This window comes from Theropithecus gelada, chromosome 1, assembly GCF_003255815.1.
Source record: "Theropithecus gelada isolate Dixy chromosome 1, Tgel_1.0, whole genome shotgun sequence".
NCBI classification, from domain to species: domain Eukaryota; kingdom Metazoa; phylum Chordata; class Mammalia; order Primates; family Cercopithecidae; genus Theropithecus; species Theropithecus gelada.
Window position 1 is genome coordinate 90606096 of NC_037668.1, and position 21737 is coordinate 90627832.

A 21737-nucleotide genomic window follows, 5' to 3' on the forward strand; every position below is an offset into this window, starting at 1 on the left:
ACTGAGTGATAGTGGTGATGGGAGTGTCTCATAGGAGCTCCTAAATCCCTTGGAATTTCCTGGGTGATTAGAATGCATCTTTTGTTCTAATGAGGTGACTCTGTTGGTTTCTGGATGGCATCTTGTCACCAGAAAGACCAAGCCATGATTAGAAGCTTGGAACTTTCAGCCCTATTCTCAATCCTCTGGGGAAGGGAAGAGGAACTGGAGATTGAGTTGATAATTTATCATGCCTATGTGATGAAGCCTCCATATGAATCCCTAAAGTATGGGATATGGAGAACTTCTGGGTTGGTGAACACATCCACCTCCTGGGAGGTTAACACACTCCAATTTCATGGGAGCAGAAGCTCCTGTGCTTGGGACCCTTCTAGATCTTGCTCTGTGTACCTCTTCATCTGTATTCTTTGTGACATCCTTTATAATAAATGGCAAAATATAACCAAGTGTTTCCTTGAGTTCTGTGAGTCATCATAGCGAATTACCAAACCTGAGGAGGGGATACTAGGAACTGCTGATTTATAGCCAAGTTGGACGGAAGTATGGGTAATCTGGAACCTACTTCTGATGATTGGTATCTGAAGTGGAGATTGATCTTATGGGACAGCCCTTAACCTGTGGGGTGTGTGCTAACTTTAGGTAGTTAGTTCATAAGTGAAGTATGGGATTCCTGGTTGGTGTCTGCAGAGTTGGAATATCGGTTGGTGTGGGAAAAACCTTCACACATTTGGTGTCAGAGGTGAAGTGTTGAATATAGACTAAAAGGAAGTGTTTTTCCACTTCATGCTTTAAAAAGATAACTGATGGTAATGTAAAAGAATTGAAAGTCAGCAGGCAGGACATGATGACTTTGATATAGGGCAATGGATCTGGAAAAGAGAGGATGGATTTGAGATATTTTAAGGTAGCATCAACAGCATCTGGCAGATGATTGGATTTGGGGTCTTCGAAGACAGAGAGGAAACAAAGATTTAAATATCTCCATCTTGGATGATAGTGTTGGTAAGCAAAAGTGGTATACTAGAGGAAGCCTGAATTTTAGGGGGAAGATAATTTAAATTCAGATATGTGTTATTTCAGGTAGGCTGTGTGAAAGTGAAGGATAGACATATTGATTTGTTAAGTTCCACCCCCCCCCCCCAGCAAGGTGGCATTTAAGGCCAATAGATAAGATCATATTGATGGAAAGTAGAGGTGGAAAATATCTGTCTTTAAGGATATACTGAAGAAGGATCAGTGAAACTGAGAAAGGAAAGGCAATATATAGCACAAAATTCACAATAGTATACTACTGTAGAAACCAAAGGAAAGACATTTGCAGAAAAAGGCTGTTTTACAAAGTGTATAAATGCTTAAAAGAGGTAGAGCAGGAAATAGCCTGAGTAGACAGTGTAGGGCCTGGCAATGAGAAATTACTGATGACTTTTGAGAGAGCATTTTTACTAGAGTGGTAAGAATACAAAAGTAAAAGCAGTCATATTAATAGCAGCTAGTCTACATTTACTGATGCTGTGATATGTGCTATTTGCTGTGGCTCCATGATATGTGCTAAAACTAAATTGCATTGTTTTATAGAACGAATAGTTATTATACTGGAGTAGAGAAGAATTTATTTTTTATAGTCTGAGACAGTGTTTTGCTCTGTTGCCCAGGCTGGAGTCAGTGTCACAATCATGGCTCACTTCAGCCTTGACCTCCCTGGGCTCAAATGATCCTCCTACCTCAGCCTCCCAAGTAGCTGGGACCACAGGTGTGTGCCATCACACCCAGTTAATTTTTTATTTTTATTTTTTGTAGAGACAGGGTCTCCCTATGTTGTCCAGGGTTGTCTCAAACTCCTTGGCTCAAGTGGTCCTTCTGTCTTGGCCTCCCAAAGAGTTAGGATTACAGGCTTGAGCCACCATGCCAGCCAAGAAGAACTTGTATAAACTGTAAAACACAGTCTATAGAGGGGAATACTAATCAGTTTGACCAGATAAAATTAAAAATATCCACATGATATTTATACAAATATGTATAAATATACATATATAATAAATATATGTATAACATATTACATTAAATATATGTATATGTTTATATATACATATGTGTATATATACACATAAGTATGTATGTATATGTATACACATATGTATATATAAATAGACATATAGACATAGTGTATATAACATATAGTCTATAATCATAATTATATAATTATACTGTATAATTATATATAATACTGTGTAATCATACTGTATAATTATATAATATAATTATACAGTATAATTATGTATCACTTAGATAATATATAATTATATATTTATAATAATATAAATATATATTTACACATACATTTTATAGTATGTGCAAAGATGTATCAGGAAAGATTACTCTTGAAAACAATAAAGAACCACAAATGAATATGCATTGAATATAAAAACTTGAACAACCCAAGAAAAATGAGCCAAGATCATGAAGAGGTGCTGTCTAATTAGAAACTTCAATGGCCAAATATAAGAAAATGCATATCCTGGTAATAAGGGGAATGCAAATGAAAATGAGATACTATTCTTACTTATCAGATATAATATACAAAAATTTAAAGGTTTGATGATATCAAGTGTTAGCAAGGGTATGAAGAAATGGGAACTGAAACACTGCTGGTGGGACGGTAAATTGGTATAACCGGTTTGTGAGAAATTTGCGAGTACCTAGAAAAATAGAGAATATGTATAACTTACGACCCAGCATTTCTAAGACCCTTAAGTATTTACAGAGAAGTTCTCCATATGTGTGGAAAACACATGTACAAGAAATTTATTGTAGCTTTAATAAAAAGTTGGAAACAAGTATTCACAAGAAGAGGATTAGATGAATAAAGTTATTCATTCATTCCACAAGTATTTATTGAGAGCTTACTATGTGCCAGGCACTGGGGTTACTGCTAAAGGTATGAAACACACAATCTTTACTCTCAAGCAACTTACAGTCCAGCAGATGAGAGACATTAAATAACTAGAAAAATATTCACTTTGGTGAATTTTTAGTTCCTAACACATGTGTAGAGGTTATTGCCCTGCCTTGTCAAGACTTTCTTTGTTGCCTCAACAGAAATATAATATTTTCTTCACCTCATTTAAGATATTTTAATGCTAACATTTTCTTTTTGTCATTACAGACTTATGACTTTTCACATTTACTGCATGTTGGTTGATCTCAACCAATAATCTTTTGATCCTCAAATTGTCGTGACATTGGCCAGTGGAAGGTCCTTTGAGATTTGCTTCTGTATCTTTCAACAAATCCATATTAATCTTATGAAACAACTTGTTTTCTTCCAAACCACATGTTCAGACCCACTTTGTACTTTACAGTATCAGATAGGAAGCTAGCAATTTCCCATTGAGTCCTCACTGTTTTTTTTTTTTTTCTTTAGCAGAAAAAGTGTTAGGGACCATAATCTGAGTGCAAAGGTGCTTTGTGGGCATGATATTGACCCAGGCCATTTCAGTGGACAAGCTAGAACAGATAAATGTTTTCAGTGTTTTTCTTATAAAGGCATGAATTCAAATTAATATTTGAAATGTATTTCTAACTGGATCATATTCCTACTTAAATTCTTGATTCTTTAATATCTCCTTTTCTATCATAGAGAAATTTTCTAGTAGTTACTTTTGCTAAGGATTTTAGTGAAATTACTTTAGCTGGTGTCACTCATTTCCCATTTTCTGTGGTGTTTATCTGATGGATAGTTTCATTCATTTGTTTCAGTTCCCTTTCTATTTGAAAGCATTGACATTCTGATATCTCACAAGTCTAAGTACTTAGAAGGTAGCGGCTTTCAGCCACAGTGGTTTTATATCACTGCTACCCTCTGAGTCATCTACAGTGAATTCATTCATGAGAATTTAATACAAGATTCTTAAACTTGATTCGGTCTCTGTTATTTAATTTCTAGTAATATTACAACATGGTTGCAAAAATTAGATTATTTTAACAATGCTGAATCTGTCCTGATTTATCAAACTTTTAAACCTATCTTCCTACCTTTCTGAGCTACAAACATATTTCCTTGTATTATGCAGTTTTTCCTTCTCATTATATCATGCTATGTACTGTTATGTCAAGGTGTATAGTACATAAATCCAAATGGCCCTCCTAGTATTATCTAGACCAAATACCAAAAGTAAAAAAAATTGTTGCAATTTGTCTGTGATCTGTCTATGAAGAAAACAATTAAGAATTTATTTTATTTTTAATAAGCCTCATCTTTCCACAGATCGCATGCCATCACCTGGCTAGTATTTTTTCAGGTCTTCTCTTAGGTGACCAGGACATGATGGGCCTAAGAGCTATTAAGGAAAAATTACTTTAGGGTTATCTCTGGTATACCAGTTGTATCTCAGGGACCAAAATGATTTAACATCTGTCATTGTGGATTTGTCTATTTCTTCCTGAATTTCTATCAGTTTTTGCTTCCTTTACAGTAATTCCTACTTAATGTCACAGATAGGTTCTTGGAAACTGCGACATTAAGTGAAATGATATACAGCAGGTCCTCAACATCCTTTTGTTCAACTTCATTTCATTATAACAATGATGAGAAAAAAATTGATTGTATTGTACGTCATTTTGCTTAAAGCCACAGTTTCTGAGAACCTTTTGACAACATTAAGTGAGGACTATTTTGAAGCTCTGTTATTAGGTACATAAACATTTAGAATTATTGTTTCTTAATGAATTGACTCCTTAGTAGTTTTGAAATGACCTTCTTTATTCCTGGTGAATTCTTTGGTCTGAAGTCTATTTTGTCTGATATTCATATAACCACTTCACAGACACACAACAAAAAAACAAAATTTCAGGCCAGTATCCCTGATCGACATCAATGCGAAAATCCTCAATAAAATACTGGCAAACCGAATCCAGCAGCACATCAAAAAGCTTATGCACCACGATCAAGTTGGCTTCATCCCTGGGATGCAGCAAGGCTGGTTCAACGTACGCAAATCAATAAACGTGATCCATCACATAAACAGACCCAATGACAAAAACCACATGATTATCTTAATAGATGCAGAAAAGGCCTTTGATAAAATTCAAAACTGCTTCATGGTAAAAACTCTCAATAAACTAGGTATTGATGGAACATATCTCAAAATAATAAGAACTACTTATGACAAACCCACAGCCAGTATCATACTGAATGGGCGAAAGCTGGAAGCATTCCCTTTGAAAACCGGCACAAGACAAGGATGCCCTCTCTTACCACTCCTATTCAACATAGTATTGGAAGTTCTGGCCAGGGCAATCAGGCAAGAGAAAGAAATAAAGTGTATTCAGATAGGAAGAGAGGAAGTCAAATTGTCTCTGTTTGCAGATGACATGATTGTATATTTAGAAAACTCCATTGTCTCAGCCCAAAATCTCCTTATCCTGATAAGCAACTTCAACAGTCTCAGGATACAAAATCAATGTGCAAAAATCACAGACATTCCTATACACCAATAATAGACAAACAGAGAGCCAAATCATGAGTGAACTCCCATTCACAATTGCTACTAAGAGAATAAAATACCTAGGAATCCAACTTACAAGGGAAGTGAAGGACCTCTTCAAGGAGAACTACAAACAACTGCTCAAGGAAATAAGAGAGGACACAAACAAATGGAAAAACATTCCATGCTCATGGATAGGAAGAATCAATATCATGAAAATGGCCATACTGCCCAAAGTAATTTATAGATTCAATGCCATCCCCATCAAGCTACCGTTGACTTTCTTCACAGAATTGGAAAAAACTACCTTAAAGTTCATATGGAACCAAAAAAGAGGTTGCATAGCCAAGACAATCATAAGCAAAAAGAACAAAGCTGGAGGCATCTCACTACCTGACTTCAAACTATACAACAAGGCTACAGTAACCAAAACAGATACAGAGACCAGTGGAACAGAACAGAGGCCTCAGGAATAATGCCACACATCTACAACCATCTGATCTTTGACAAACCTGACAAAAACAAGAAATGGGGAAAGGATTCCCTATTTAATAAATAGTATTGGGAAAACTGGCTAGCCATATGCAGAAAACTGAAACTGGACCCCTTCCTTACACCTTATACAAAAATTAACTCAAGATGGATTAAAGACTTAAACATAAGACCTAAAACCATAAAAACCCTAGAAGAAAACCTAGGCAATACCATTCAGGACATAGGCATGGGCAAACACTTCATGACTGAAACACCAAAAGCAGTGGTGACAAAAGCCAAAATTGACAGATGGGATCTAATTAAACTAAAGAGCTTCTGCCCAGTAAAAGAAACTATCATCAGAGTGAATAGGCAATCTACAGAATGGGAGAAAATTTTTGCAATCTCTCCATCTGACAAAGGACTAATATCCAGAATCTACAAGGAACTTAAACACATTTACAAGAAAAAAACAATCCCATCAAAAAGTGGGCGAAGGATATGAACAGACACTTCTCAAAAGAAGACATTTATGTGGCCAACAAATATATGAAAAAAAGCCCATTATCACTGGTCATTAAAGAAATGCAATAAAAACCTCAATGAGACACCATCTCATGCCAGTTAGAATGATGATCATTAAAAAGTCAGGAAACAACATATGCTGGAGAGGATGTGGAGAAATAGGAATGCTTTTACACTGTTGGCGGCAGTGTAAATTAGTTCAACCATGTGGAAGACAGTGTGGCAATTCCTCAGAGATCTAGAACCAGAAATACCATTTGACCCAGCAATCCTATTACTAGGTATATACCCAAAGGATTATAAATCATTCTACTATAAAGACACATGCACATGTATGTTTATTGTGGCACTATTCACAGTATCAAAGACTTGGAACCAACCCAAATGCCCATCAATGATAGGCTGGATAAAGAAAATGTGGCACATATACACCATGGAATACTATGCAGCCATAAAAAAGGATGAGTTCATGTCCTTTGCAGGGACATGGATGAAGCTGGAAACCATTATTCTCAGCACACTAACGCAGGAACAGAAAACCAGACACTGCCTGTTCTCACTCATAAGTGGGAGTTGAACAATGAGAATACATGGAGACTGGGAGGGGAACATCACACACCGGGGCCTTGCGGCGGGTGGGGAACTAGGGAAGGGATAGCATTAGGAGAAATACCTAATGGAGGTGATGGGTCGGTGGATGCAGCAAACCACCATGCGTGTGTATACCTATGTAACAAACCTGCACGTTCTGCACATGTATTCCTGAACTAAAAGTATAATAATAATAAAAATATAGCCACTTAAGCTTTCTTTTGCTTAAAGTTACATGGTGTATCTTTTTTCATACTTTACACTTTATTTGTGTCTTTACATTTAAAATATGTTTCTAATAGGAAATACTAGCTGAGTCATGCTTTTTTATCCAATCTAATAATCTTTGCCTTTTAAATTAAGGTATTTAGGGCCAGGCACGGTGGCTCACGCCTGTAATCCCAACACTTTGGGAGTCCGAGGCAGGTGGATTACTTGAGTCCGGGAGTTTGAGAACAGCTTGGCCAACATGGAGACACCTCATCTCAACTAAAAATACAAGAATTAGCCTGGCATTGTGGTGCATACTTACGTGTAATCATAGCGACTCAGGAGGCTAAGGCATAAGAATAGCTTTAATCGTGGAGGTGGCGATTGCAGTGAGCCAAGACTGTGCCACTGCACTCCAGCCTGGGTGACAGAATGAGCCTGTTTCTCAAAAACTAAAAATAAATAAATAAGTAAATAAATAAATAAATAAATAAATGTGTTTAAACCATTTACATTTAATATGATTAGTAATAAAGCTAGGTTTAAATATATCATGCCATTATTTGCTTTCTATTTGTTAAATCTTTTCTTTGTTCTCTTTTCTTCCTGTTCTACCTGCTTTTGGATTGAGTATTTTTATGATTCTCTTTTATCTCTTTTGTTGTCTTACTAGCTATAACTTTTTATTGTTATTTTAGTGGTTTAAAGTTTATAGTATACATCTCGGACTTATCACAGTGTGCCTTCAAGTGATATACCAATTAACATGTAGTAAAGAACCTTACAGTATACTTCACCTTCTCCCTCTTGGTCTTCATGATATTGTTGTCATACATTTTACTTATTTATATATTATACACCCCACACATTTTACTTATTTATATGTTACACACCCCATAGTAAATTGCTATTATTTTGTTTTGAATAGTCAAATATCCTTCAAAGAGGGTATCATGTTTGGTGTTCTTCATTCCTTTGTGTGAATCTGTATTTCCATCTGGACCAGTGGTTTAATCATGGCTCAATGCAGCCTCAACCTCCTGGCTCAAGTGATCCTTCCACTTCAGCCTCCCAAGTATCTGCACCGCACCTGGCTAATTTTTTATTTTTTGTAGAAATGAGGATCTCACTATGTTGCCCAGGTGGGAGTGCAGTGGCACAATCTTGGCTCACTGCAGCCTCTGCCTCCCGAGTTCAAATGATTCCCTTGCCTCAGCCTCTTGAGTAGCTGGGACTACAGGTGCCTGCCACCATGCCTAGCTAATTTTTGTATTTTTAGTAGAGATGGGGTTTCACCATGTTGTCCAGACTTGTCTTGAACTCCTGACCTCAAGTGATCCACCTGGCTTGGCCTCCCAAAGTGCTGAGATTACAGGCGTGAGCCACTGCAGCCAGCCAGAATCTTCCTGTTTTAGCCTCCCAAAGTGCTAGGGATTATAGGTGTGAGCCACCATGCCTGGCTAAGGTTTCTTTTAATGCAGGTTGGCTGGTGATGTCTTCTTCCAGCTTTTGTATGTCTGAAAAAGTATTTATTTTGCCTTTGTTTTTGAAAGATGTTTTTGCTGCGTATAGGATTCTGAGTTAATGATTTTTTTCTTCCGTACTTTAAAGATGTTGCTGCACTATCTTCTTTTGTTTCCGGTGAGAAATCTAATATCATCCTTGTCTGTGTCCCCTCTTCAAAGAGTTAATTATGTATAGAATATAGGATATTATTATTAATAACGAGTATTATTGATAATACCTTATATTAGTTAACTCTACAGTATGTAAAACATTTCAGCATTCAAACTTGATTTTCATAGGCAGAATAAGATTTATCTTTTAAAATTAGAAAAAAGGATTAGAAAGATTGTGACATACTTCACATCTTAAGACAGTAATGATAATGTTTGTTACCATTATAGACATTTCTCTGGTTTTCTTTAGACCATATGTTTATTTTTTAGATGAAGATAAAACCTTACCTGCAGGATCGGGATGTACAATAGAGGATCACGTAATTGCAGGAAATGTAGAAGAATTTCGTAAAGATTTCATTTCTAGAATATGGCTGACCTACAGGGAAGAATTCCCTCAAATAGAAGGCTCAGCTTTGACAACAGACTGTGGGTGGGGCTGCACATTGAGAACTGGTCAGATGCTCTTGGCTCAAGGACTGATACTACACTTTCTTGGTAGAGGTAAATCAAATCTCTGTTTTTTTTGTTTTTTGTTTTTTTTTGTTGTCGATATTTTTCCATTTGAGTTCCAGCTTACAAACTGCATGAAATTCCCTGAGGTTAATTTCTTGACTGAGATTTTCTAAGGAGTTGTAACTAATTTGGGGTGTTGCATTTTTTTTTTTTTGAATTGGGTCAGATATGACATATGTAAACTTTCCTGATTCCCTTTTCAAAAATGCAGGTTAAATATACCTGTTATTCTTGGTCACCATTATGAGTTAAGTTAGTTCAATTTTTAGTACCCTTTGGATTTTATTGTTGTTACTATTTCTTTCCTTTTGGTTGAACTCTGGATTATCTCCAGTTTAGTTAAGTCCTGGGCAGGTCAATAACAGTGACTTTGGGGAGATACGTAATATTTTTGAAATTTTAAGAGACTTTACTCTGGTTTCTTTATTTTCTCCCTACATGTCGATAATGGTTTAAAAGTATTTTTTATCTTTATTAGTGTGATTATACTCAGTTATATTAAATCGATTAGACATACTCTTTTAAATTAAAAAAACAAATTTTAGCAATAGGGTCTCACTCTGTTGCTCAGGCTAGAGTGCAGTGATGTAATCGTAGCTCATTGCAACTTCGAACTCCTGGGCTCAAGCTATTCTCCTGCCTCAGCTTCCTGAGTAGCTGGGACCACAGGTGTATGCCACCATGCTTAGCTAATTTTTAAACTTTTTTGTAGAGATGTGGTCTCACTATGTTGCCCAGGCTGGCCTTGAACTCCTAGGCTCAAGTGATGCTTCCACCTTGTCTTCCCAAAATGTTGGGATTACAGGTGTGAGCCACTGTGCCTGGCACTAGACATATTCTTAATAAGGTCATCATGCAGTTTTAGACCCTAAAAAATGTTGTTGATACTTAACTTACATATATATTTTTTCCTAATGTGCCACCTTTGTGTTAGTCCATTTTTAATAATGTGTACATTTGCAGGAATATTTTAATTTACAATTTTAGGATATCATTTGATTATTAAATACTGTCAGATTTTTATAAGTGTTAAGACAGTATCCCTACAATGCATGGCATATATTTAGTAACTTTTTTGTAGAGATTATTGATGAGATTATTTAGAGAGAATGTTTATTGAAGAATGGTGTCGAAAATGTAAGGAAAAATAATTTTTAAAATGGTTTTCTGGGATGATTTATTTATAGTCTTGTGCAGTTATGGGCAAAGATTGGAATATTTTTCAGTCCTCACTAGATCTCTGAATCTATGACTTATTTTGTCAACTTAAAATTATATGCATGTTTGGGGATTGTCTTGTTATTCAAAACAGTGACATAATGGATATATTTGATTTTTCGAGGTCTTTGATCTTTTATGATTTCCTTTATTAACTGTTAGAGAATTGTTATTACTCTGTTAATAATGATTAAGTTATTCTGAAGAAATGTACAAGAAAATATTTTGAAAAAAATTTCATACTTCCATGGTCAGACTTCTATTTTAACATATAATCAAAACATCCACTTTCTGAAGATATCTCTTATGAGTATCATAAATGTTAGCAAATATGTTTATTGTGCCTTTGGGTAGTCAAGACTGGATGTTTGATAAGCAGTCTGATAATGAAATATAAAAGTCTTTATTCTATCTCAGTACTGTCAAAGAACAGAAAAAAGAGCACCTGGGGTTGTCCATTTTTACCCAAGGTTGCTATTTTTTCTTTCTTTTGTCTTGTATTTTTGTAATTTTTTTCTTGATTATATGAAATTTTGGAAACTACAGAAAAGTACAGAGAATATCCATTAAGGTATAAACATCATTGATATTTTGGCATATTGTTGTCTTGTACCTTTGTTTTTTAAGCAGTTTTATTGAGCTATAACCTATGTACCATAAATTCACTCATTTCAAGTGAAGAATTCAGTGGTTCTTAGCGTAGTTATAGAGTTCCACAATCATCACCATAAATCTAATTTTAGAACGTTTTTATCATCCCTTGAAGAAACCTTGTACTCATTAGCAGCCACTCCCAATACCTCTCCATAAGCAACCATTAATCTACTTTTTGTTTCCATATATTTGCCTGTTTTTGAATTTACTATCTTAGTAACCCAAATGACCTTAAATGCTACATATTTATTTTAGTAGAATTGTTAAAGTATCTATTTAAAAGATCTGAACACTTTGCTTTGAAACTACTATAGCTTGGACCTGGCCTGATGCTTTGAATATTGAAAATTCAGACTCTGAGTCATGGACTTCCCACACTGTCAAAAAATTTACTGCATCATTTGAAGCATCGCTTTCAGGGGAAAGAGAACTCAAAACCCCAAAAATTTCTCTGAAGGAAACAATTGGGAAATATTCAGATGATCATGAAATGCGAAATGAAATTTATCATAGGAAAATCATCTCTTGGTTTGGTGATTCCCCCTTGGCTCTTTTTGGCTTACATCAACTAATAGAATATGGAAAGAAGTCTGGGAAAAAAGCAGGAGATTGGTATGGACCAGCTGTGGTTGCTCACATTTTAAGGTAAAATTGTTTAAAAATCTTTCTTCTTGTGATAGAGGTCCCCAGGATCAAGAGATACTGATTTTTGCAATTTGTATATATAATCGGAACTTTAATAGTCTAACTGTATGAGAATGTTGATAAAGACGCTTTCATTTGCCAATAGAGAAAAAAGAAGACCTATTGCGGCTCAAGTTACATTTAATTTATTTACTGACAAATTTTTATTCTCTTTCTCTTAGGTATAGATATGCCAGGTCTCTTTCTAACCAGGTTTTCATTAGAATACCTTATTGAAATGCTCTAAACACTAACATCTCTTTCAACCTTGGAACATGCATAACATTATAGTTTTTTTTTTAATAGTGTAACCTGGGGGCTGTAATGTACTGGTAGTGTAATGAAATGTCAAGAGCTAAAATTGATGTTTTCAGCATTTCTTTGCACACATCAAATTCTTGTGAATTGTAAATGTATGGCACTATTAATATTATAATTATATCATGGTAAAAGTGAAGGATCTGTGACATTCAGGATAGTTAGAAAAAAGTTGAAAGTCAAATTTCACTTTACTTCAGCTTTTTATGTACCGTTTATTTCGATACCAAGTTTTAAAAAATATTATTTGTGTGTGTATCCCATTTTTGTTACAAACTAAATCATTAATATTTCATAAAAGTATAGCATGTGATTTAAATTTACTCCATTTAAAATCATGTATAAATATGAAATCATTACAAAGCACTTTTGCATATTAACATGCTCCTATATTTTATAGGCCAGATGCTTACAGTTGAAAAGTATTTGCCTAATGTTATTAATTTGATTGTTAATAATATATCAATTCCAACTTGGTATGACATTTATAAGAGCATAATCATAAAAGCAGTTTCTACCCTTCAAGATGTTCTCTACTCCGGGGGACAGCAAACTTTTTCTGTGAAGTGTCAATAGTAAATGTTTTAGGCTTCACAGGTCTTATAAAAGTTTCTGTTGACCATCTTTCCTCTCCCTCCAGTCCTTTAAAACTGTCAAAACAGGCCGGGCTCGGTGGTTCACACCTGTAATCCCAGCACTTTGGGAGGCCGAGGCGGGCGGATCACGAGATCAGGAGATTGAGACCATCCTGGCTAACACGGTGAAACCCCGTCCTTACTAAAACAAAAAGAGGCACAAAAAATTAGCCCGGCGTGATTGCGGGTGCCTATAGTCCCAGCTACTCGGGAGGCTGAGTTAGGAAAATGGCGTGAACCCGTGAGGCGGAGCTTGCGGTCAGCCAAGGTCGCACCAGGGCACTCGGGCGGCAGAGCGAAACTGCGTCTCAAAAAAAAAAAAACAAAAAAAACCTGTCAAAACCATTCTTACCTTGCAGATGGTACAAAAACAGGACACAGGTTTTATTCAGTTTATTGGCATAGTTTGCCAATCTTTTTTCAATACTAACACATAAGAACATGAATAATAGAACATTTTAAATTAAATAATTACATATATCGTTAAATAAAATTATATTTCTACAATTTGCATAATCACCGTTTATAGATATTGTGATTGTTTTCACATCATGTACAGCATTGAGAACATTATACTTACTTAGGAATGTTGTTTAATTTATATTTTTACTTGTATAATTTCAAGAGCAAACCTCCGTCTCAAAAATAAAAACCAAAAAAAAAAAACTGTCAAAACCATTCTTAGCTTGCAGATGGTATAAAAACAGGACACAGGTTTTATTCAGTTTATGGGCATAGTTTGCCAATCTTTCTTCTATGTGCCTATCAGGAACATGAATAATAGGACATTTTAAATTAATTAATTACATATATAGTTAAATAAAATTATATTTCCACAATTTGCATAATCACTGTTTACAGATACTGTGAGTTTTTTCACATCATGTACAGCATTGAGAACATTATACTTAGGAATATTGTTTAATTTACATTTTTACTTATATAATTTCAAGACTTGAAATTAGGAAATTCATTTGTTTAGGTCGTATAGGTTTTTGAATGAAGGAAAAAAGTCATGCTGTTGTTTAAAGAACAAAAAGTTTCTTAAGCGTACCAGAGGACAGACACAGTAATTGACTCCTAGTCAGTAATGTAAGTTAATTTGCAGCAAATCTTGCAGCATATTCATACCACTGGTAAGGTGAGTGGTTGAGAGAAATCCTTCATTTTGGAGGGAGAGGAGTAGAGCTTTATACCCAATAATTTTAAAAATGTATTTTGTAATTGATGTTTTAATGTTCTTTGGGTAATTTAATGTAATATTCAACTTTGAAAATTTTAATCTGATGTCTGATACGATTCAGATAATAGTTTTTGACAGCAGACACTATGAATTAAATAGGAAAGTCACAAAACTCCTGGCATTTTTTCCTTCTTAAATTAAATCTTTAGTTACTAATAGGAAATGTTAGGATTTTGAAAGATAATGCTTGTTATTTTCTCAGAAAAGCAGTTGAAGAAGCAAGACACCCTGATTTACAAGGAATAACTATTTATGTTGCACAAGATTGTACAGGTAAGGAATGTATATAATTCGAATTTTTATCTGTTTTATTTGGTCATACTTTTTATATGTATTTAGCTTATCCCAGTAATACCGTAAATGATTATGAAGGTAGGGACCATGTCTTATACATTTTTGTTCCTAAATGTAGTAAGCACTTAATAAAAATATTTTTTGATTGAATACATACTATGAATTTTTAGTTGCATTATTAAAATAAATTCTCAAAGAATTTCAGCATTTCAAATAATTACTTTAAAAGAGATAGGCAGGGAAATTTAACATAGGTATATACTTGGGCTGCATGAATGCTGGGTATCATTTCATTGGTGGATGTGTTTCAAGGAAAGAGAATTCTTAGTTTATCTTATGAGGAATTGAATATATTTCTCACTAATACTTCAGTAAATCATTTAATAATGATGCAGCTATTGTCCAGTTTTGCTTTGTTTTATTGTTTTGGGTCTTCTTTTTGATGATCACTCTCTATACAGGTTATTTTTTATCCAAAATGTTTGAGACCACAGGTGTTTCTGATTTTGTATTTTTTTTGGACCTTTCAATATTTGCATGTACGTAATGAGATATCTTGGGGATGGGACTGAAGTCTAAACATGAAATTCATTTATGTTTTGTATACTCCTTATACACATAGCCTGAAGGAAATTTCATACACTATTTTTAACAATTTTGTGCATGAGACAAAGGTTTGGCCATGTTTTGATTGCAACCCATCACATGCAGTCACATGTAGAATTTTTCACTTGTGAAAAATGCTGTGCTCTTAAAGTTTGTGATTTTGGATTAGGAATGCGCAACCTGTAGTAATTTTGAAACTTTGTTGTGGATAAAATAGACACCTTAATTCTTAATAAAATAAAAATGGCTTAGCCACCTCATGCTGTTAAGTATATTTTTTACAGGAATACTGTTACAATAATAAAATATGTTAATGTTTTAGAAAAGTTAAATATACTTCAATCATGTTTTAATATAACGGTATCTATAAAATGCTTAAGGTTATCCTGATAACAAACTAGTGTTTGTAGTATGTAATAATAGTTACCAAATATTCATGCGTTTTTGTTTGGCCTTTTGTTAAGGTTAATTTCCTTGTAAAGAAAGACTAATATCCATAATTATGGCCATATGAAAAGAAAAGGTCTAAATTTTCAGATAAGTATATGAGTTTTGCAGGTACTGTGTTTGTTTTTCAAGTAGGAAGTCTTGCAAAACATTTGCTGTGTTAAATAGTTCTAATTAAGCCTAAGGATATACCTGAATAAGTAATCATAAATGAATGTATGAATTTGCCTTTTGTGCTTTTATTGACACAATCAGCCTAGATATTTGCTACGTATAATTAATTAAGCAAACATTACAATGTTCCTTGTTATAGAAATGGCTTGTGTAATTTGAAGTAGTTCTTAAAATTTTTATCACTCATGTTTAAGACTCCTAAAGGGAGAACTTGTATTTGTATAATTTGATAGACTATGAGATTAGGAATTAAGTGAAACCAGATTTTATCAATTATTTATTACCCCTCTGTGTTCATTCGTGTTTTTAAAGGTTTTGTTTTCCATTTATTTTCTCTTTTTCTTATTCTGTGTTCTCCTCCTTTGTAATTGCATCTATTTTTATGGCTTTAAATACTTAGGACTATGTGCTGTGTACTAGGACTTTTAAAAGTACATTTTTAGGGCTGAGCATGGTGGCTCATGCCTATAATCCCAGCACTTTGAGAGGCCATGGTGGGGGGCTCACTTGAGCCCAGCCGTTTGAGACCAACCTGGGCAACATGGTGAAACTCCGTCACTACAAAAAATACGAAACTTAGTCGAGCATGGTGGTGACATGCCTGTAGTCCCAGCTACTCGGGAGGCTGAGGCGGGAGGATCACTTGAGCCCTGAAAACGGAGTTGCAGTGAACTGATACTGTGCCACTGAACTCCAGCCTGGGCAGCAGAGTGAGACTCTGTCTCAAAAAACTACATTTCTAAGCCTACCTGAGTCAATATGTGATAACGCATATTTTCTGCCACCTTTCAAATATCTCCACTTACATATTCTACAAACGCTTCAAATTCAGCATGTTTATAAGTACACTTACTGTTTCCCTTGGTCCCACCCCTTTTTCTTTCTATTTTCTCTTGACTAATAGTGGCATGTCCACATATGTACTCAAGTCCTAAGTAGAACCCACTTATTCTTGACCGCTTTTTCATTGCTTATATTATATTTAGTCAGTCAACATTTAAGAAAATGGTCCTGAAATCTGTTCTCTCATCTCCATTCTCGTTGATTTAGATCAGACCCTTACTTCTTGCTTGGACTTTAACTTGATTTCCCTGTCTCTCTTCCCTTTTTGGTCCATCTGATCAAGAGAAGCTGATCATGTCCCTTTATCTACAAACCAGTGAATGCCCATTAACTCTAGTCTCATGTTATCTTGGCATATGAAGCACAATGAAGTCCTTTATAATTTGTCCCGAACTACATTTCCAGCATCACCTTCTAACACTATCTTCCATACACAGTACACTAAAGTATTTTCCACCCTCAGGCCATTCCTTAGACACGGTGTCATTATCTCTATCCCCATGCCTTTGTGCATATTATTGCCTCTGCTTGGAATGCTCTTTATTATTAGAATGCTTCTCGTTAAGTCTTATTCATTCTTCAGGAACACGCACAAAGGTTACACCTTTGGCAGTCTTTCCCAACTCTTGTTAGGCAGAATTAGTTTACTTTTCCTCTGTGGTCTGTAACATTTTGGAAATACTTCTATTAAATATTGTACTTGTAATTCACTTGTGATACCACCTTATAATTATCTGTTTCTTATATATAATGATTGTTGAGGTAGCAGGTGTAGAAGTAAGTTATCAGAATCATTTGGTTGAAATTTGCTGCTGTAATGAGCCTCTGTTACAGAATTGGACTATGTCATAGCCCTTACATTTATATTGGAAGTGGAAGGAAAATACCAAACGATTGGGCTCGACATTCTTTGAAGTCAGGATCTTATTTATTTTATACTTCTCTAGTGTAGAACGCATCAATAAATAGCAGGTCCTCAATAAATGTGTGTTGATTGAAGATGAAGGGTAAGAATGCAATCTCCATCCTGATGAGGGAGAACTACCATGGCATTTTTGTAGCTTTGGTTTCATTGACTATGGGAGATAGGGGAGTTAGGTGAAGAGAAGAATTTGATAGCTCAGTCTCAATTTGGAATTTAAAGGAAAGAACTGGGACAGAAGTGGCAGAATTTCCTATTCAGCTCTTCTGGGAAGATCAGAAGAGTTTCATTCAACTGACAAGGAGTACGGATGTAAAGTATGTTTTGAATAAAACTACTTTAATTTGAATAAAATAAAATTTTGTCTGTATTTGCTTCTACCAAATCCTCCTATTTTCTCTTGAACTGTGGTACTTAGACTGTCATACCCAACACCCTACCAGAACTGCTCTTTTCTCTTTCTCTCTCTCTCTTTTTTTTTTTTTTTGAGACAGGATTTTACTCTGTTGACCAGGCTGGAGTGCAGTGGTGCGATCATAGCTCACTGTTACCTAAAACTCCTGAGCTCAAGTGTTGCTCCTGCCTCAGCTTCCCAATTAACTAGCATTAAAGGTATGCATCACCATCTCTGGCTAATTTTGAAATTTTTTATAGAGATGGGGGTCTTGCTGTGTTGCCTAGGCTGGTCTTGAGCTCCTGGCTTCAAGTGATCCTCCTGCCACAACCTCTCAAAATGCTGGGATTATAAGCATGAGCTGGCCAGGCGTGGTGGCTCACACCTGTAATCCCAGCACTTTGGGAAACCGAGGCGGGGTATCACAGGGTCAGGAGTTTGAGCCAGCCTGGCCAATTTGGTGAAATCCAATCTCTACTACAAATAAAACAATTAGCTGGATGTGGTGGCAGGTGCCTGTAGTCGCAGCTACTCGGGAGGCTGAGGCAGGAGATTTGCTTGAACCTGGGAGGCGGAGGTGGCAGTGAGCTAAATTGTGCCACTGTACTCCAGCCTGGGAGACAGAAGGAGACTCCGTTTCAAAAAAAAAAAAAAAAAAAAAGTGTGAGCCATTGTGCCCACCCCAAAACTGCTCTTACCAATAATTTAATCTTTCTAAGCCTCGCAGTAACTTCTCAGTCCTCATATCACACAATCTATCAGTAGTATTTGACAGCGTTGACTCTTTCCTCTTCCTCCTTACAACATTTTGTTTACTTGATTTCTAGACACTACTCTGTAGATTTTCCCTCTGCCTCCTTATTCACTCCTTCACAGCCTCGTTTGTTGGTTTTTCCTCATCTCCTTGATCTCTAAAAATGTTGTTTTAGTGCTCAGCATTTAGACTTCATCTCATCTCTTTTTCTGTCTATGCTGATTTGAATTCACCAAGTCTCGTGGCTTTATAATGCAGATGGTAATCTGCATGTTGGTAACTCCCAAATTGATAGGTCCAACCTAGTCCTCTCTCCAAACTCCAGTTGCATATGTCCCTGTCTACTCAACCTTTCTATTTACCTAACAAGTATCTCAAACTTACCATGTCTAAAACTGAATTCCCAGTTCTCCCTCCTGTATTTTCCCCTCCTCCAGTCTTCCATGTCTTTGTAAATGCAAACCGTTTACAAATGGTTTGCTTAAACCAAAACCCTTCGAATCACCTGTGACTCAATTTTTTCTCTCACATCTTACATTTAATAGTGAGTCCTTACTTTATCTTCAAATACATGAACTGATCATGTTTTTTTTTTTTTTTTTTTGGAGATAGAGTCTCACTCTGTTGCCCATGTTGGAGTGCAGTGGCACGATCTCGGCTCACTGCAACCTCCGCCTCCCAGATTCAAGCGATTCTTCTGCCTCAGCCTCCCGAGTAGCTGGGATTACAGGTGCCTGCCACCCTGCCTGGCTAATTTTTTGTTTTTTTAGTAGAGACAGTGTTTCGCCATGTTGACCAGGCTGGCCTCGAACTCCTGACCTCAAGTGATCCACCCACCTTGGCCTCCCAAAGTGCTGGGATCACAGGTGTGACCCACTGCGCCTGGCTGAACTGATCACTTTCTACTACCTGTAAGTGACCATTCCTTTTTTTTTTTTTTTTGACATGGAGTCTAGCTCTGTCACCCAGGCTGGAGTGCAGTGGCATGATCTCCACTCACTGGAAACTCCACCTCCCGGATTCACGCCATTCTCCTGCCTCAGCCTCCATTCTCCTGCCTCAGCCTCCCGAGTAGCTGAGACTACAGGCGCCCGCCACCACACCTGGCTAATTTTTTTGTATTTTTACTAGAGGTGGGGTTTCACCGTGTTAGCCAGGATGGTCTCGATCTCCTGACCTCGTGATCCGCCCACCTCGGCCTCCCAAAGTGCTGGGATTATAGGCGTGAGCCACTGCACCCGGCCGACCATTCCCTGTTTTTACAGTTACTACCTTTGTTCAAGCCCCATCATCTCTTGCTGGATAACTGCAATGGCTTTGTAACTGTTCTCTGTGCTGTAGCCCTTGCCCCTGTAGCCTATTTTAGTTTTAGAGTAAAAGGAAAGCAAGTTTATTAAGTAAAGGAATAAAAAAGTTGCTACTCCATAGGCAGAGCAGCCCCTTGCCTGTACAGTCTATTGTGAACACAGGAAACAGGCTGTTAAACTATGAGTCAGATTAGGACATCCCTAAACAATTCTTCAATGGTTTCCCATCACTGAAAAACTGGTCTTTACAATGGTTTTCAAGAGTTCACACAATCTGTCTTCATTCTCCTCTATATAATGTTATCTTCTAATCCCATATCCTGCTACTGTACCCCTTGTTTACTTCCCTCCAGAAGACTGTCCTCTTGTTCCTGGGACGTGCTAATTATACTTCTGCCTTAAGATATTTGTATTTTTGATCTTTTAACTTGGAATGCTTTTCCCCTAGGTATCTGTATTACTTGGTTTCTTTCTTTTGGTCCTGACTAAAATATTACTTTCTCATAAGATCTTCCCTGGCCACCTTATTTTAAATTGCCTTGCCCTCAGCATTTCCTGTTCACCCTTCTCTCTTTGTTTTTTCAAAACACACATCACCATCTCTGTTTCCTCCATGAGCATGCATGCTCAAGGAGAGTGGGATTTTTTCTGTTTTGCCTACTTTTGAAAGCCCAGTGTCATATAGTAGCTAGCTGTCAATAAGTATCTATTGAATACATAAATCAGGTAGGTATTATTTTAAAACTTTTATTTTAGGTTCAGGGGTACATGTGGTACTTGTTAGATAGGTAAACTTATGTCATGGGGGTTTGTTGTACAGATTATTTCATCACCCAGGTATTACACCTGGTACCCAGTAGTTATTTTTTCTGCTCCTCTCCTCCCACCCTCCACCCTCAAGTATACCCGAGTGTCTATTGTTCCCTTCTTTGTGTTCAAGAGTTCTAATCATTTAGCTCCTACTTTTAAGTGAGAACATGCAGTATTTGGTTTTCTGTTCCTGTGTTAGTTTGCTAAGGATAATGGCCTCCAGCTCCAACCATGTTGCCACAAAAGATATGATCTCATTCTTTTTTATGGTTGCATAGTATTCCATGGTGTATATGTACCACATTTTCTTTAATCTGTCAGATGGGCACTTAGGTTGATTCTGTGTCTTTGCTACTGTGAATAGTGCTGCAGTGAACATTCGTGTGCATGTGTCCTTATGGTAGAATGATTTATATTTTCCTGGGTATATACCCAATAATGATTGCTAGGTCAAATGGTAGTTTTGTGTTTAACTCTTTGAGGAATTGCCATACTGCTTTGTACAATGGTTAAACTAATTTATACTCCCACCAGTGGTATACGAGCATTCCCTTTTCTCCACAACCTCGCCAGCATCTGTTACCTTTAGACTTTTTAATAATAGCCATTCTGACTGGTGTGAGATGGTATCTCATTGTGGTTTTGATTTGCATTTCTCTAATGATCAGTGGTATTGAGCTTTTTAAAATATGCTTATTGGCTACATGTATGTCTTCTTTTGAAAAGTGTCTTTTCATGTCCTTTGCCCACACTTTAATGGAGTTGTTTTTCTCTTGTAAATTTGTTGAAGTTCCTTACACGTGCTGGATATTAGACCTTTGTCAGATGTATAGTTTGCAAATATTTTCTCACATTCAATAGGTTATCTGTTTACTATTTTGATAGTTTCTTTTGCTATGCAGAAGCTCTTAGTTTATTTAGATCCCATTTGTCAATTTTTGCTTTTGTTGCGATTG

At 36.2% G+C, this 21737-nt stretch overlaps 1 protein-coding gene across 3 annotated transcripts in view; it reads left to right on the forward strand.

Annotated features, from left to right (window-relative positions):
- ATG4C (autophagy related 4C cysteine peptidase) overlaps nucleotides 1-21737 on the forward strand; it is an 82001-nt gene that overhangs the window by 22838 nt on the left and 37426 nt on the right. For all 3 annotated transcript variants that reach the window (XM_025361386.1, XM_025361377.1, XM_025361396.1), the window contains exons 4-6: nucleotides 9233-9466; nucleotides 11665-11995; nucleotides 14433-14503. In XM_025361386.1, coding sequence (XP_025217171.1) covers nucleotides 9233-9466; nucleotides 11665-11995; nucleotides 14433-14503 — 636 coding nt within the window. The remainder of the gene's footprint in view (nucleotides 1-9232; nucleotides 9467-11664; nucleotides 11996-14432; nucleotides 14504-21737) is intronic.